General features: G+C 37.5%; 3 protein-coding genes across 4 annotated transcripts in view; 2 read left to right on the plus strand and 1 right to left on the minus strand.

Annotated features, from left to right (window-relative positions):
- The window catches only part of LOC140942536 (uncharacterized), a 136,293-nt gene that overhangs the window by 77,374 nt on the left and 41,917 nt on the right, over window positions 1-17,002 (plus strand). The window lies entirely within an intron of this gene.
- On the plus strand, window positions 848-10,240 carry LOC140942782 (iron-sulfur cluster assembly 2 homolog, mitochondrial-like). Its single transcript, XM_073391775.1, has 3 exons — window positions 848-1,060; window positions 4,098-4,219; window positions 7,824-10,240. The coding sequence occupies exons 1-3, from the start codon at window positions 848-850 to the stop codon at window positions 7,996-7,998; spliced, it is 510 nt and encodes a 169-aa protein (XP_073247876.1). The 3' UTR covers window positions 7,999-10,240.
- Window positions 8,419-15,569, minus strand: LOC140942781 (sphingolipid delta(4)-desaturase DES1-like). Its single transcript, XM_073391774.1, has 2 exons — window positions 15,397-15,569; window positions 8,419-12,694 (listed from the first exon to the last, which is right to left on the minus strand). Exons 1-2 carry the CDS (start codon window positions 15,476-15,478, stop codon window positions 11,793-11,795), a joined length of 984 nt encoding a protein of 327 aa, XP_073247875.1. The 5' UTR covers window positions 15,479-15,569; the 3' UTR covers window positions 8,419-11,792.

Raw genomic sequence — 17,002 nt, forward strand, 5'->3', positions numbered from 1 at the left:
TAAGTAATATTTTGAAAAGAATTATTTTAACATGAAGTGTACAATTTATTATCACGTTCATTTTACTGAAAGGAAAAATAAGGAAATAAAGTTATACATGCACGACATCAATACACGGCAGATTCTCTAAAAAAACTGTTACCTTTAATCGAACCCCCGTAAACGACCACCCCAAACGCGAAGATTTCTTGGTCGCTTACGAGAATTGAACCATGGGGGGCGTAGGGGGGCGCTCATCCGAGAATAGGTCCCGAAAGAGAATTTATTTCATGCAATTTCTAAGTTTCGTATTCGTGTAGTTCCCCGAGTTTCATGTTGTTACTGAAGTTTCTTCGTACACTCTGAGTTGCGTGTTACAAGCAGCGAACATAGATACCACACCATGCGAAAGCTCGATTTCCGCTGTCTCCCGGGTGCGGTCTTTGCGGGCTCATTTGCCCGAACAGCGACTGGTAACCGAGCTCGGCAAATCCTGCCAGTTACACAGCTAGTCAAGTGGTCGCTTACAAGAGATTGGAAACAATGGAAAACTGTCAAGGTAAAACATGGTCGCGGTCACTTAACAGGGGGGTGGTCGTTTTTCGGAGTGCTAAAACATAGATGTTGGGGTGGGAAAATGTTGGTGTTCTGAATAGGTGGTCGCACAGAGGTTTCACTGTACTGTATTCCCCAATCCGAACCGCTGTAGCCGATGTCTTTTTACGAAAATGATTTGCGCTTCTACCGTGCTTCTCTTTCCGTCGTCCGTCAAAATGAGAAATGCAAGGAGAAATGAAATGGCGGGGAAAAACTCGAAAGGGAGAAAAAAACAAGGAGTGGTTACCAAGCTTAATTGGTATGAGAGAAAATGGCGACGTTCATTGCTCGGAGGACAATTTTGTCACTCAATCTTGCAACATTTTCCAGCAAATACCGTTTGATCCCTGTAGTAAATCGTTATGTATGTCTTCCCTATAAACATTACCAGTTTGTCAGACAGTGTTCTTCGATAAAGGAAGGAAATATACCTCAGAATCAAGAAGCTTCGCCAGATTTGGAGCTCAGTGATAGCTGCGTAAAGGTCAGGTTGTCTAATCTCCATGCTGTTTAACTATGCTATTCTAGTTCCTCAGAGCTTTAGATAAATATAAAACGTTGAAATTCTCTCAATTTCCAAGAAAGTGTGGTTCAACTTTATCTCCACGCTTTGCAAGCAAATATTAGGGCCATTTATACGAGGAAAAATAAGACGCGAACTTTCCGTATAAACGGCACATTTCGTCTAAAATAAGACGCGACTTAGCTAAGACGCGTCCTATTTTAGAACAGCCCTTAACACCTGTTCTTAGATAAGAGGTGTCTTAGTTAAGACGAGAAAAACTTCGTATAAATGACCTTCGCGTCTTACGTAAGACGCGAACGCATAGTACGCATGCGTTAATTTTTGGCGTGCTATGTTTGATTGCTGTTGCCATGGGCAACATTTACATGAAAACGAGTCAAGGACAGAAATAAGATGCAAACCATTTATACAAACTGTTCTTGTCTTAGATAAGACATGCTCGCATAAATGGTACAGTTCGCGTGTTATTTAAGACGAGCCTTATGTAATACATGTCTTATTTTTCCTCATATAAATGGCCCTATTGTCTCTTCATGTCCATGAGGAAAAAAAAATCTAACTGAATCTGCATGTTGCTACAAGAACCTCTGTGAAACGTTTTGCGATTATAACATAATAAGAGTTTTTAGAATTTTTTTTAGTCGAAATTTGTTTGGCACACTTGTTCTGCTGGTCATTAAATTGACAGGCTAATACATGTTTTGACGTCGTTAGACAAATTCAGGGCCTTTCGTTACTTTTTGGGGACCGTCGATCTATAGAGGAAAATAAGTAAGTGTGCCAGCAAAATGATGAGTGTATTACAATGAAAAAAATAATTTCATATATTCAGCAACAAAGAACAAAAAAAACTGTAAATACTGGTCATTTCTGGAGACTTCCTTTGCCCACAAACAATTAATTATTGGTGGTTTTTTGAATTTCTGTCAGTTTACCATAGTTTTAAGCGAGAATAATACAGTGAAAAACTAAACAAGATTAATGTTTTTTCTTATTCCACTCTGACAATTGCCATATACTTTTGTCATGTTGTCATGTCCACTAAAAAGTAATGAAAACCAATTCAGGAACTCACACTAAATTTCATCTAGCTGCAATGTATCTTACTGGCATTTTTTACCTTTTAACACATATTTCGTACAATCTTCAAAAGGTCTTGAACTTTAGTAGTCGTCTTGAAAAGTCCTTGAATTTGGTTGAAGTTCTTGAAAAGTATTTGATTTCTTTATTAGGTCTTGAAAAGTCCTTGAAATTCACTACACTGTCTATGCCCGACACAATTTTCTGTAAAATTAGATTTTTTTGCCCAGGAAAATTTGGCTCATCCTTGGTTTAAGAACCATAAAACTCAAAGGTAACATGAAAATCTTTTTGTACATGCACAATATATTATTTTTATTTCTTTATTATTTTGAATGCTATTTCTGTCCCTCAGATGCAATTGCAATTGTTGTATTCAAATTCAAGCTAAAAAATTTCAGTATTGACTCTGGTTTTGACTGCAAAGCTCATAAATTTTTGTTTGTACTGTCATTAATACATGGCTTCCTTGTAAAGCAGGTTTTCTTAATTTATTGTTTGTTTCATTCCAGAATTCACTCTAGTTTTATATGTCTTAATATTATTTATTTGATGTGATCATATTACTAAATATAAATTAGTAGTTAGGTAGTTAGATATTTTCAATATCTATATTTTTATATTTAAATTTTATAAATACCTGAAGGTAATTCCATTTCTAAATGAACAAATTATTTATACAGCTAATTATATAGCTGTTAGTTTATCTGATATTGTCAACAAAGCTATTATCCTTTAATTTTTACGAACTGTCCAATTAAGGATTAATTTGGATAGTTTCAGATAGGACTTTCTTTTACGAATGGGCAAACTGTCCAATTTAAGAAAAATAGGACAGCTGGTCTGAGCCAATCAAATGCCAGAAAATACAATAGGCAATGCAAACTAGCCAATCAGCGCAAAGTCCTTGTGACAACGCGCCAAAAAAAGTCTCGTTCGCTGACGGCTCGTTGGCTGCTGTTTTGTTTTGGCTTCTTGTCTGCGCCATTTAAAAAGGAAAATGTATGACTTAACTGATGAAAGTTTGTATTGGAAACAATCAACGATTCTTGAAAATGTAGAAGCACTGAAACTTTGGACAAGAATAAGAAAACACTGATAGTTGTGTTTAGACGTTGGCATTACAAAACAAACGGACAAAGTTTGTGCCGAGGAATCGTTTGAGGTAATGAATGAACATGATGAAATGTTTATTTCAATAGTTTTCGTATGTAAATTAAGCTTAAGCATTTGCATTGTTGCTTTGTACTCGAAATTGCGGTTTTCACCTGTGCCATCGTATCATTGCCGTATCATCGAAGGAGCTTTTTCAAATGTACACTTGACTACAAATGCCAAAGTATGAAAGAGCAATAAGCTTACTAGTTCTACGTTTGTTTATTTGTAAAGAATAACCAGTGTGTTTTTGTTTCAAATACACTACTGGCGGGTTCGAGTGTACAATGTTTCGCGTCTGTGACATACTAAAAAATCTGGATTAACTAACCAGCTATATAATTAATAAGTAAGAGGACTACATGCTTGTCCAATTTGGAAATAATTGAATTCAAAAAATTCCTCTGACAGCCAAATTGGACTCGGCCTACGGCCTCGTCCAATTTTGGCTGTCCTCGGAATTTTTTTCATCCAATTATTTCAAAATTGGACAGCATGTAGTCCTATTACATATACTAATATACCATACCACAACAAAAAAATTAGACTGCATGAAAACTTTAATAGTGTCTCTACATTTGCAAGGTTATAGGTACATGTATGCAGTGAAAATATTTTAAAAAGCTGTTGTTTAGAAACAAGATTCCCCTCAGACACCCTACATCCAAATTCTATAAATGATTCATTAGCTTATAATATACCACTGCATAATTTGAAGTTTTGTGGAACTGAACTGAACATGTTATTTATTGTGTTGTAGCAACTCCACAAGATATTTGCAGATGACAAAGAAAGTTTTCTTCGAGTCTCAGTGGAAGGCGGGGGCTGCTCAGGCTTTATGTACACATTTGACATCGACACTGATATCAGTGATGAAGACAGGTTTGTCTGTTTGTTTCTTTGGATTGTGCAGGTGGCTAGTGGAATCTGCCAACAGTAATACAGTCAAACCTCCATGTTCAATCACCTCCCATGAGCGACCAACTTCTTAAAACACCAAAATTTTCGCAGTCAAGGCAACCTCTCGTAAGCACCATGACCATGACCACTTTTTAGGGTGATGGTTTATTGTAATTTTCCTTTGTCTTGAAACTTTTGTAAGCAACAACTTGATGCATAGTCTGTTGCTGTATGTACATTATGCTACCTTGGAGTAGACGCCATGAAGGACCTATTAGAGGTCCTGAGTTTCAATACTAAATATTATGTAAGCCTTAGACAAATCTGGGTAGTGCTTCTGATTGTATCATCCAATCAGAAGCACTACCCAGATCTGGTTAGTGACACATCATCAGTATGGAATTTCTGTGCTCATTTCTCAGATGTCATTTCACAGGGAAACCTGCAATGGTGCCCCTAAATGTTGGCCGTTTTCTCAGGCTCCCCAAAGAGTTTCAGCCCACAATTTCAAGTTAGCCAATCCAGAAAACTAATGGCTGTTCATTGTCAAGTAGGCATCTGAAGCAGATGACAAATGCATTTATCTTATTAAGAAAACAACCCAGTAAAGATCCCGAGTTTCACTAAGTTTGTAAACCTTAGTCTAAGTTAAACTCTGTTCAAATAACCGGCCCTAAATGACTATCTGTGGTTGCCAAAATTCTTTCAGTTTCAAACATGAGGAGACACAAAGGGCTTGCACTGTAAGTATCCCGGAAGGCTCCATACAATTCCTTATAATTTTGTTATAAGGAATTGTATGGAGCCTTCCAGGAGACTTTTCCTCATTAGCTTAGGCGCGGCGGATTTTGTCACGTATGATCAGTGCGAGGTGTTTTTCCCGACGCCCTTCTGTCAGGAAAATGTCATCATATGAAAGCAAACCAGACACGATCACGTCGGCAGGCCGAAGCCGGCAAAAATAAAAGGCTTGTCTTCTTCCATTTCAGAGGCCAGTTTTGTTTCAATGTGGTCAAAATAAATCAGGATTGTAGGTTGTAGGTAATAAAATATTGTCTTACTCAGTTCTCAAGGACCTTTAGAAAACAAGATAATTGACAAGAGAAAGAAGCGTGAAAACGCTTTTCTGGGATATCTGATGGCTTCGCGTTTTGTTCGTTGCTGCATGCGATTTAATTGCTTATAACCTTACAGAAAATGCATGAATACAAACAAGCTCGCTGTTCCACAACCCCGCACTGAATTTTAAAAGAGAAGCCTTTCTTATAACGGAAGAGTGTTGTAGAACAGCTTGTCTCTGAAGGTGCGGCAATAGTTTTTTTAAAGGAAAATTAAAAAACCTTAATTAAGATATATGTATCTTTACACAAGGCCTAAATGTAAAGCAGGTTTTTTAGTGTTATATCGTTATTATTTTAGTTTTTATCTGGTTATATTTCTATACTTGAATGTAAACATACCTAAGGGAAATACCATGTGTTACCTTACCTTACCTCTGTGATGTGTGTAAATTTGTCTTTTGCTATGGTTTTAGACAATACGACTTCTCCTGACTATCAATTGTGCGTCAAAACAATGTATCAAGTGCTCGATAAAGAAATTGTCTGAGTGCCACGGTGTAGCATTTTCTGACAAAGTTTTAACTGGAAAACTTGTTGCCATCTGATGTACACCTGTATAGTTTATGTTTGTAAGCTCTACCTAAAATAATCACTTGGTTACACTGCACCCATGGGTGTGCCACCTAAAGTGCAGTCTATGTTTGTTAGCTCTACCTAAAGAATCACTGGGTTACACTGCACCCATGGGTGTGCCACCTAAAGTGCAGCCTATGTTTGTTACCTCTACCTAAAGAATCACTGGGTTACACTGCGCCCATGGGTGTGCCACCTAAAGTGCAGCCTATGTTTGTTACCTCTACCTAAAGAATCACTGGGTTACACTGCACCCATGGGTGTGCCACCTAAAGTGCAGCCTATGTTTGTTAGCTCCACCTAAAGAATCACTGGGTTACACTGCACCCATGGGTGTGCCACCTAAAGTGCAGTTTATGTTTGTTGGCTCTACCTAAAGAATCACTGGGTTACACTGCACCCATGGGTGTGCCACCTAAAGTGCAGCCTATGTTTGTTAGCTCTGCCTAAAGAATCACTGGGTTACACTGCACCCATGGGTGTGCCACCTAAAGTGCAGCCTATGTTTGTTCGCTCTACCTAAAGAATCACTGGGTTACACTGCACTCATGGGTGTGCCACCTTAAGTGCAGCCTATGTTTGTTAGCTCTGCCTAAAGAATCACTGGGTTACACTGCACCCATGGGTGTGCCACCTAAAGTGCAGCCTATGTTTGTTAGCTCTACCTAAAGAATCACTGGGTTACACTGCGCTCTGTGACGGACGTTTGCCTCGCGCTCTCTTCAGAGACAAAAAAGCTGTAGTCTGTTTGGCCAAAAATCAACCATTGTTCCCCCTAAAAATTTGACACCATATTGGGCCCCGAAAGACATTAAAAGTTCCTCCACCATAGAAGAGTGTTTTGCTAGAGGTTAGAAACGTTTGGCTTACATGAGTTTCAATATAAAGATGCAAAAATTTATCAGCATAATTATAGCACACAAAACATTGTCATCAAACTCCTGGCATGTAGCCTGAATAAGCCAAGCAAATATAAATAAAGCATTTAACCAGAAATATTCGTCAAATGGTCTCGTTAAGTAAATTATACTTCAATTTGCGAAAGAAATTTATCTCTTGTATTCGTGTTACGCATCGAAAAAGCAAGGAGTCATCGCATGACATTAGGTAACAGAGGTAATACCCACGGGTTTCACGAATTCCAATTCCACGATTTTTCGCCGAGTAACAAATTTAAAACTTCAATTCTTACCTTACAGCTGTCGGTTCATTTACCTTACATTCGCCAACACTAGTAAACATGGACAAAACGATGAAATCCGGCACTCTTCTTTCAGAAGTAGCAAGCCGCATGAAGTAAAATCCACCGATATGCGCTGCATTCTCACCACAAATATAAACATTTGTCGTGGAGAAAATACGACGAGGAGGAAAAAATGCCAGATCTTCGCCTCTGCAATGTATTTCAGCTACCAAGATGGCGTATCTCCAGAAGGTGGACTCGAAGTGGGACAAACCTTGTGATTTTTTCAGGACCGCTTTGCGCGCAAACTAATTTATTCTGGCGCGAAATGAAGATTAAGAAAATGTATCTGAAATCTAATACACGACAAGAAAATTTTCGCACTTTCAAGGAGCGCGACATATTAAATGGGATTAAGTCGGATTAGCTGCCAGCGGAGAAAACATCCCTGCGTGGGATTGTACTTCCAGTAAAAAGCCTCTGTGTCCTCTCATGTGAGGAACCACGAAAAGGTTGTTGTAATGGTTAGTTAATGTTGCCAATGTAACCCTCTCTGAAAAGCCCAGTTCATTTTGTTCATACTCTGTCGGATCAAAAAAGTCTTGAGATTATATCCTCTAAGTCTGAGAACTTGATCATTATTTGGATATGCAAACTTGCAAATAATATTAAAAATTATTGGTAATTATGCTTTGTTATTTATTTTCAGAGTTATCGAGAAAGATGGTGCAAAAGTTGTCATTGATGACATTTCACTGGAATATATAAAAGGGTCCACAGTTGACTTTCAGGAAGAACTGATTCGCTCGGCATTCAAAATATCATTCAATCCCAAGGCCGAGAAAGGCTGTTCTTGTGGTTCATCATTTACATTTAAACTCTGACAAGTGGGAAACTTGCTTCATTATTGGTTTTTGTGGTACAGAGAATAGCCTAACACCTGGAGTTGTGGTAATATCTCGTGTTATATCCCCTTTTGATATTATTTTGAGGTAGCCATGATACCAACCTGTAAGTGGCTATAATCACTTGTTGGACATTTATAAGCAAGATGATCATATGAGTGAGCTTATGCAACAGGATGGCAAAAGAAGAGAACACCAAAACGTTTGTGAGTGACAAATGTGACCAGGCAATTACTTAATTATTATCGTTTAAAGGAGGGTGAATTCATGCTTGTCACACAAGGTTTTGCTGTTCGCTTTCCTCTGCATTCCTATTGTGCAAGTTCTCTATTACGAAACAACACAATTACAATGACTTTGTCCTCTTCTGATACCACTATATGGAAAACACAACTTGGATGTATTGAAATTTCAGGAAAGTTTATTAACTTTATGTACACAAAAATATTAAAACCAGCATTCATGGCAGTGTAATTAACAAAAGAGAAATGTTCCCAGTACTGACTTAGTAGGATACATCCATATAAATCATTGATTTGAGAATAGCAGGGTTAAAATCAAATCAAATCAAATCCTTTATTTAGACATGTAACACCCAGGAGCACCAAAAGTTCTCGTTAAAACGTGTATGTGTAAAAGAATTAAGTCACTTTTTTAAAGAAGTCACATTTGTTTAACTTCTCACAAGATAACAAAAACTGATTTACAACTCAAACAAACAGTAAACTACTAAGGAAAGAATATATTAAAATATGAGAAGAACAAAATCACTGCATATAACAATAACATTATTAATTAGCAATATTATTATTATTATTATTATTATTATTATTATTATTATTATCCTAACTTGCTCAAGCCACCTTGAGACTTAAAAGATAAAGAAATATTTGAGGATTTAATTATATTTCAATAAATACCATTTTCCAAATATTTTTTATCCTCTCTCAACATCATAATTTTAATTGAATCTTTCTTCACAAAATTCAAATTTCACTGAATAGTAGCTCAGTAATAATAATAATAAACTGTTATTTTGTTGCTTTAAAAAATAATGAGTAAAAAATAATCTAACCCAAATGTTAAATTGTAATGGTTTCCAATCTTAAAGAGCATTTATCACTATCCCCAATACTGTAATTTGCAAAACCACCATTAAAACTTTTTTCAAGGAAATCGACTGCTAGCTTTTTGTTAGTAGTTGTAGAGCATCTGCCTGTTGACAGTTAACAATTAACCATTTCTCAAAGTGCATTCAATAAATTGACACATTAACAATGATCATAACAACTGTAGTTTGCAAGGTCTAGAAATGAAAGCTGTTTCTAGTCTGTTACTAGCCTCCCTGCCGACGTCCTTTGGGGTTCGTTTGTCACGCATTCATTTCTCCCCCTAGTCTGTTACAGACGGTCAACAATTGGCCTTGCAGTCACCTTTCCTTTTGCTCATAATTATATAGCTGTCAGTTAATCCGATATTGTCGGCAAAGTTATTATCCTTTAATTTTTACGAACTGTCCAATTAAGGATTAATTTGGATAGTTTCAGATAGGGCTTTCCTTTACAAATAGGCAAACTGTCCAATGTGAGAAAAATAGGACAGCTGGTCTGAGCCAATCAAATGGCAGAAAATACAATTTAGGCAATGCAAACTAGCCAATCAGCGCAAAGTTCCTGTGACAACACGCCAAAAAAAGTTTTGTTGGCTGACAGCGGTTCATCGGGAAACACTCTTGGTTTCTTGTTGCTGTGAATGTTGTTTTGTTTTGGCTTCTTGTCTGGGCTATTTAAAAGGAAAATGTATGACCAAACTGATGAAAGTTTGTATAGGAAACAATCACCGCATAGATTCTTGAAAATGTACCCTGGGTTCTGAAACTTTGGACAAGAATAAGAAAACAAAGATAATTGTGTTTAGATGTTGTCATTACAAAAAAAATGGACAAAGTCTGCGGAAATCGTTTGAGGTAATGAATGAAAAGTTTATTTTCAATAGTTTGTGTATTTAAATTAAGTATTTGCGTTGTTGCTTTGTCTTCTTTGTACTCGAAATTGTGGTTTTGACCTGTAGCATCGTATGATTAAGGTAATTGAAGGAGCTTTCAAAATTTTAATTGGCAACAAAATGCCAAAGTATGAAAGAGCAATACTAGTTCTACGTTTGTTTATTTGTAAAGAATAAGTTGAATGACACCATTAAGAGTAAACCTTTTTTAGATCTTGCAGTGTGTTTTTGTTTCCACTACCAACGGTTCGAGTGTACAATATTTCACGTTTGTGACGTGCTTAAAAATCTGGATTAACTAACCAGCAATATAATTAATAAGTAAGAGGACTACATGCTTGTCCAATTTGGAAATAACTGAATTCAAAAAATTCCTCTGACAGCTAAATTGGACGAGGCCGTGAATTTTGGCCCTCGGAATTTTTTTCATCCAATTATTTCCAAATTGGATAGCATGTAGTCCTATTACACATACTAATAGAGAGATTAAGATTCACGTGTACAGCAAATGTCAGATTCAAGTTGAGAATTTCTCAGAATAGAAAATAAGCAGAAAAAAACTGTGCGGAACAATTGTTATGGATAAAACATGAAACTACTTATTTTTGGGCAGAAGTAATAAACAGCAAATGAAAATTAAGGGCAAAACTTGGTCACGTGGTACAAATTCACGTTTGCTGTTTGGCATGAACAGAATCTTAATCTCTCTAATAACCAACTGAGAACCTGGACAGAGGGTGCCCGATGGCATTCTTTAATTCCGTCATTTGGACCCAAATTTTCCCTTAATCCCAATGGTTATCTTGGCATCTTGCATCCCGGGCATTTTGTCAATCCCAAATCTCGAAACAGTTTGCTTTAAAACACTGAATCCCAGTCTTCAGATAAGGCAAATCCTGGGTCCCAAAAAACAAATTAGGAATCCTCTGGACAGCCTGCGTCCTTTAAGTCCTGGACCACCGTGTAGCTTCAAACAATTTTTTGTAAGGAGTGAAAGAGTGAAAATATTACCTTCCAAACAGTGTATAAAATTTAAATTGAACAGTTGTTAATCTGAATTAACTTAGTGACATTTGATGAATTCAGTCAAGGCGATTTTAAGCCAAAAATGTGGCAACAGTGGTCTAAAAATGTTTATTTTTCTATAGCTTATATTATAGGAAATTAACACTCCTTGACATCAAGGAAATTAATAGAAAATGCCTTTTGAATGAAGGAAATTATAGTGAAAGACAGGGTAACATTTCAAATCTTCAGTGATACTGGCGGATCTCCACCCTGAGAAAATACTCCTCTTTCTTAGGTGTCAAGAATGTTAAAAGTGTATTTGGAATTTGGGACAAAAATAACGGAAATTAAGGTCACAGAAATTGTTGCTCCACTAAATTAATGGCGTGAAATTTAATGTTTACAAAATTTGAAGCGACTTAAATTGACCTACATTCTTGAAATTACCATTATATTCCCATAATATGGTAACAAAAACCGAAAATGTGTCAATTTGTCAATTTCTTTGGAAAATTATTCCCTGCTCTGACCCTCACATAACATGAACATTTATGAAACAAATGTCCCTAAGGATAAAACTTTCAATAATCCAAACTAATGATTTCTTTACAACATTTTGCATTATATTGGGTGAAACTCTACCCCGATCAAAAAAAAACGTCCTCTTTCGGGAATAATAATCTTAAATAAAGGTAAGGTAAAGGTAAGACTTTTCAAACAGGAAAACTCCAACAACCATTACGGAATAGTTCCTTTGGAGTTCACTCCTCCTTTTCTACTCCATTCTTGTATCCCATTGCCTTGCGCTTCATTCTGGCATATGGTCCAATTGCTGGATCAGTGATGAACTCATAAAGAACCCTGGTCCAGGAATTGTGTTGTGGTAAATCCTTGTAATACTCGGATGCAATCTCTTTCACCATGGGCAGCCTTGAGCCTGGGACACTTGGAAAGTCGTGGTGCTCGTTGTGGTAGCCAACATTAAAGGTCACATAATTCAAGGGGCCATAGTAGGAATAGGTTTCGTAGCCCTTTGCGAACATGTAGTGCTCAGAGATAAAGTGACCTGCCACAGGATGCAACCCCATTCCTAACAACGAACTTGCAATCATGAAAACGAGTGACTTTCCACCCCAGTAATGTACCACCAGAGCATCAACACTAAACTGGAGAACCATGTTGATGATTTCCAAAGGCAGTGGGTTTTTGGGGTTAACGAACATTGGGCGTAAGGAATAGAAAAATGGCTGGAGCACCACCCAAACAAACTTTGTGGCTGTGTTGAAAAACATCCGGGCTTCAAACTGTGTTGGCAAGTCAACATCAAGTTCTTCGTCTCCCTGATAGCGATGGTGTTCCAAATGGTACTTCTTGAAGGAGATGGCACATGGTACACCAATAGGAAAGTTCACTATCAAGGAGAAGATCCGGTTGTGTAACGGGCGGGCATGGCCAAAAGCCAAATTGTGGGATATCTCATGGAGAGCAAGAAGTAGAGCATGGTTAATGACACCACCTATAGTGTATGCCACCAAAAAAAGTATAGTCCAAGAGAAATCTTTCATCAGATATGCCAGTGTGAACTGGATCACCATCAACAACAACACTTGGTACTTGAAGTTTGGATCATAGCCCATCAACTTCTTAATCTGGGGGTATTTGGCTAGAAAACAAAGAGAACGTGTTACAAAGTTAAATGTTCAATAATTTGTAAAATTTCTCACTTATCTCTCATTAATGAGGGAAACCTCATTCATGCCAACAAAGACCTTTTCTTTCCAGTGTCTGAAGCTGACGTTATGAATTCTTGGTTTTACGAACCTTTCTCTCATTCTGACAAGTAAGGTTTTAGAAACCAGTAATTTTCTTACAATGAAACCCTGATTCAACAAACCCCATTATGACTAAATCTTGATGAAACATCACAAATGACATGAAAATGCCATAAAGATGGTACAATAATTTGCCTCTTGCAAGTAAATTTTCCAAGACACTTTACCGTTAATGAAAGTCTAAAACTATCAGCACTGTTGTGAACAGTAAAAACAACAGATAAACAACAATATTTTCCAAGGTGTTCACTCTCACACAACATAGAAACCATGTCAAAATAATCAAACTTTTATCATTTATATTATCTAGGAATAAGATTATAGACTAATGAAGATAGGAACTTCCCACTCCTTTTGATTTCATCTACTGTGGCTGACTTAAATTTTTTTTTCTCCCTCTACTTTACATTTTCTAGTGAAGAACCCTGACACTGAGCTTCTCTGCTGACAGGACAGCATAAGAAATTTACATAATAACTACATACAACCTGCACAAAAAAAACTTAAAGGTAATAAAGACAAAAATGAACTTGTTGTGGTTCGGTAATTTTATCCTTGGTTCAAATGAGCCGCCCCAACGTCGCCCCCGAGTCTACTTTTCAAAAAGAGGTTTTAAGCGTGAAATCTTTAACATGAACATAATTTCCTAGCCTCATTTAACTAAGACATGTTTTGTGCTTGGCCTTATTTCGCAAGTGAGGGTGTTTGGAACTGAGCAGTTGCCTTTCTTATATCCTTTTGTTTCAAACTTATTATCATATATACAAATACAGAGAAAAGTAAACGTAAAACCAAGGACAAACAATAAACCATTTTACACAAGTTTTATGTACATACTATCAAGAAGGGAAAAGACTAGTCACACAGAAAGCTCAACAGATTTTTCACTCACAATACCCATTTCTTTAATTAACAAGAACACCCTTACAGCAGTATTCAGTCTGCTTGCTAGGAGATTAGATCGAGAAATGAGGCGATTAATTCTACACGAAACAGGATTTACCGGCCAAAGGTTTTTTACTTCCTACTTTATCGAAGGTGATACTTTTTATTTGTTTCTGAATTGACTTAGTACGCGTGTTAGCGATGACCGGAAATACGTTTGCGGTCGCAGGCTATATGCATGTATAAATACACGAAAATTCCAGGGCCTCGATTCTAGACAATTTACATCATTGCCAGGGATAAAAAAAGTGATTTACATGGCACATCATTTCAATCATCGCTGAAACTAAACCACATGCTCGTCACAAGATACAATGAAAGTTGACAACACCTGACCATCACAGTTTTGCTAATTAAGATTCTTATTTTTTTCCGACCACTCAGTGTTGTTCACTTGTTCCAAAGTAATCAGCCCTTTCAAGCGACAGAATTTGTGGACCCACATGTTTTGGTAGAGCTCTAAATTTAATCTTTCCTTTAAGCTTTCTTGGCAAAACAGGTGTGGCTTCAAGCAACAATTATTAGTCCCAGTTTCCACGATCTCTGCAAGGAACGCCTTGCACAATGACCTCCCTCTTGTGGCCTAAAGACGACCAAAAACGCATTGCAGATTATGAGTCTAGCTGCTTACGCAAGTGAGACTAATAAATGCAGCTTAAAATTGAGGACGTGGAGGGCTATACTGAAGTGTCATGCTTTTATTCCTTCAGGCAGTGTCAGATATTGGCACTATAACTTGAGGGGCTATTTTTAGATGTCCGTCTCAATGAAAACTCAAAAAAGAGAACATCCAGTCATTCAATTCTTCTAGTCCTTGGTAATTCGGAGGGAGATGCCGTTTATTTAGGTACAGAGAAATCTCAATATCAAAAAATTTCACCACGTGCACACCTCATTCTGCAGAAGCGCCTTCTATTGTTTGAACAAACATTGGAGACGTCTGAATGAAGGCTATAAATGCAGAATCAACTAGCTCGGCTTTTCCGATCTCAACGAGATAGATAAATGAAATGAGCAACTCCTGCCTTCTGCATTTAATAGCCATGCTATTCTGTGAACGATATATTTAAATAAAGTGAGGAATATTTACCCGATACACTCAACTAGCTGGTATTAAAGAATATTTAGACAATTACAGTTTAGCGGAGCCGGGTGGTTGTTTTGTTTTCATTAAAAAATTTGGACCGCTCTGAGTTGCACATCGCGAAGATTGTGGGATTTTTTCTGAGCCACAATGGATTTAACATTCGAGTCTACTTTTTTCATTCTTCCTCTGAAATATGACTACTTACTAGTACTGTTCAAACCGGCCGCCATGTGTTCGCTGAACAGCTTTGCTGATAGCAAGCAGCTGGCGCTCATGTATACGCATATATATAAAGGGAAAGTACAATTTGCTTCTAGTTCATCGACTCGTAAATTGGTAGCAACTTTCAGTGAACGCTTACATAATAAGAGTCCAAAGAAAGAGCGTACTAGAGCCCGTCAATTAAACGTAGTCAGGACAGAAATCTGCAGGCAGATTGACAAAGCCAAAATCAAATCGCCAATCGGGCAATTAAGTTCTCCAGTGAAACACTTTTCTTACCCAAGATCTCCTTTCTCCGCGAAGCATGTGGCTCAGCTGTGTAAGACCATTCAAAGTCGTTCCGTGAGACTTGTCCTCCCATCCTCTCTTTGCCGGCAAGAACCGTAAAAACCAAACAACTTCGGTATTTGTCAGACGGAAACGCCTCAATGCTCTTGAGAAATATTCAAATGGCGATTAGGTCACCGCAATGTACTTTCACCCTGCCCAACACGGGGATTTTGGCGAAAATTGTGCAACCGCTTTCAAATATTATTCATATGTTATACGCTCACGCAACTATAACAACAGGAATTTGAACACTTAAGAAGGTATTTTCTACTCATAAACAAGTTCCTTAACTAGAGAATCTAGCCGAAGAATATTGTATTTAAATAAATTTGAAATTTCGAGTCGAGACGATAAGTTTCCTTTCCCCTCCCCCCTCACACTCCCTCTTTTCAATTGCATAACACCACCAATAAACTTAACTGAATTTTCACCTATTTAATTATTTTTGCTTTAAGAGAAGTTTGTGGAAGATAGAAAGAAAATACTGTATGTCAACTTTTTTATCCTTTTTTCTCGAACTGGCACATCCTATCACGTTGCGCGGTCCTGCATCAACATCACAAGAGTCTGACAACTGACAGAAAAGGTTATCACCTGATGTTGTCAAGTTCACTCAAGTGAAGGAATGGAATGGAGTAAGTTCTTGGAACTATGGATCACTAGATTTCAAAGTAAGGGCAGACAAGAGAATTTCGACAAGATTGTGACTGCAATCTCGCTTTCAGTACGTTGCAGCGCTTTCAAACAGATTTTCCCGATATTTTCCTGTTGGTAAGACTGAATACATAAAATTTTCCTCGTCCCCGGCCCCTCGGCCTCGGGAGTGTGGACCCAGTCTAGTGGAGTCTAGTGCTTCTCTTCAGTGGAGATGATGATTCATAAATGCCGCTTTCATACCTTTTTCTTTAACTCAATTGGTGAAATCCCTTTCTCCCTTAAGCCATAAAAGGGTAGCTGTTAACCAGCATCCATTATGGAATGTCTTTCCCCACCTCCTTATTTGTGAGTCACCACTCATGCAAACTTTAAAAAGTTTGCAGAAGGTAAGAAAGCTCAAGTTGAAGGAAACATGTTAGCTGTTCACAGGCTAGTCGGTCAGTTGACTGTGTATATTATCGAAATTTCTCGTTATATTTTTACTGGAGGCCAAAAGTTTGGTGCTCAACCACAGAGTCCATACCAAGGTTTCCACATTTCCAAAGGTAATTTTAAAGCGTGCTTTGCACGTGCGATACGGAAGTACATGGTCCGAAGAGCACTTTATGAAGTCGTGAACGCAACTTACCTCTGATATCTTAATTTTTTAAAACAATATTCGCGCCATCAAAAGAAAAATCCTAACAGGAAATTGGCAAGTATTGAGAAACTGAATTAATCATTAATTAGGGGCACCCAACGCCAATAGTTTTGGAAAATATCTGTTCACATTTGTTGTAAAATTTCTTGCTTGCCTGCCTCTCCTAGGATTTTCGAACATTTAAAAAATGGTAGAATCGCCCATTTTAACGGATTTTTACCCTAAAAAGGTGACCTAGAATTTTCGGAAGCCTTTTTT

Source organism: Porites lutea, chromosome 7 (genome assembly GCF_958299795.1).
Source record: "Porites lutea chromosome 7, jaPorLute2.1, whole genome shotgun sequence".
In the NCBI taxonomy this organism is placed as follows: Eukaryota; Metazoa; Cnidaria; class Anthozoa; order Scleractinia; family Poritidae; genus Porites; species Porites lutea.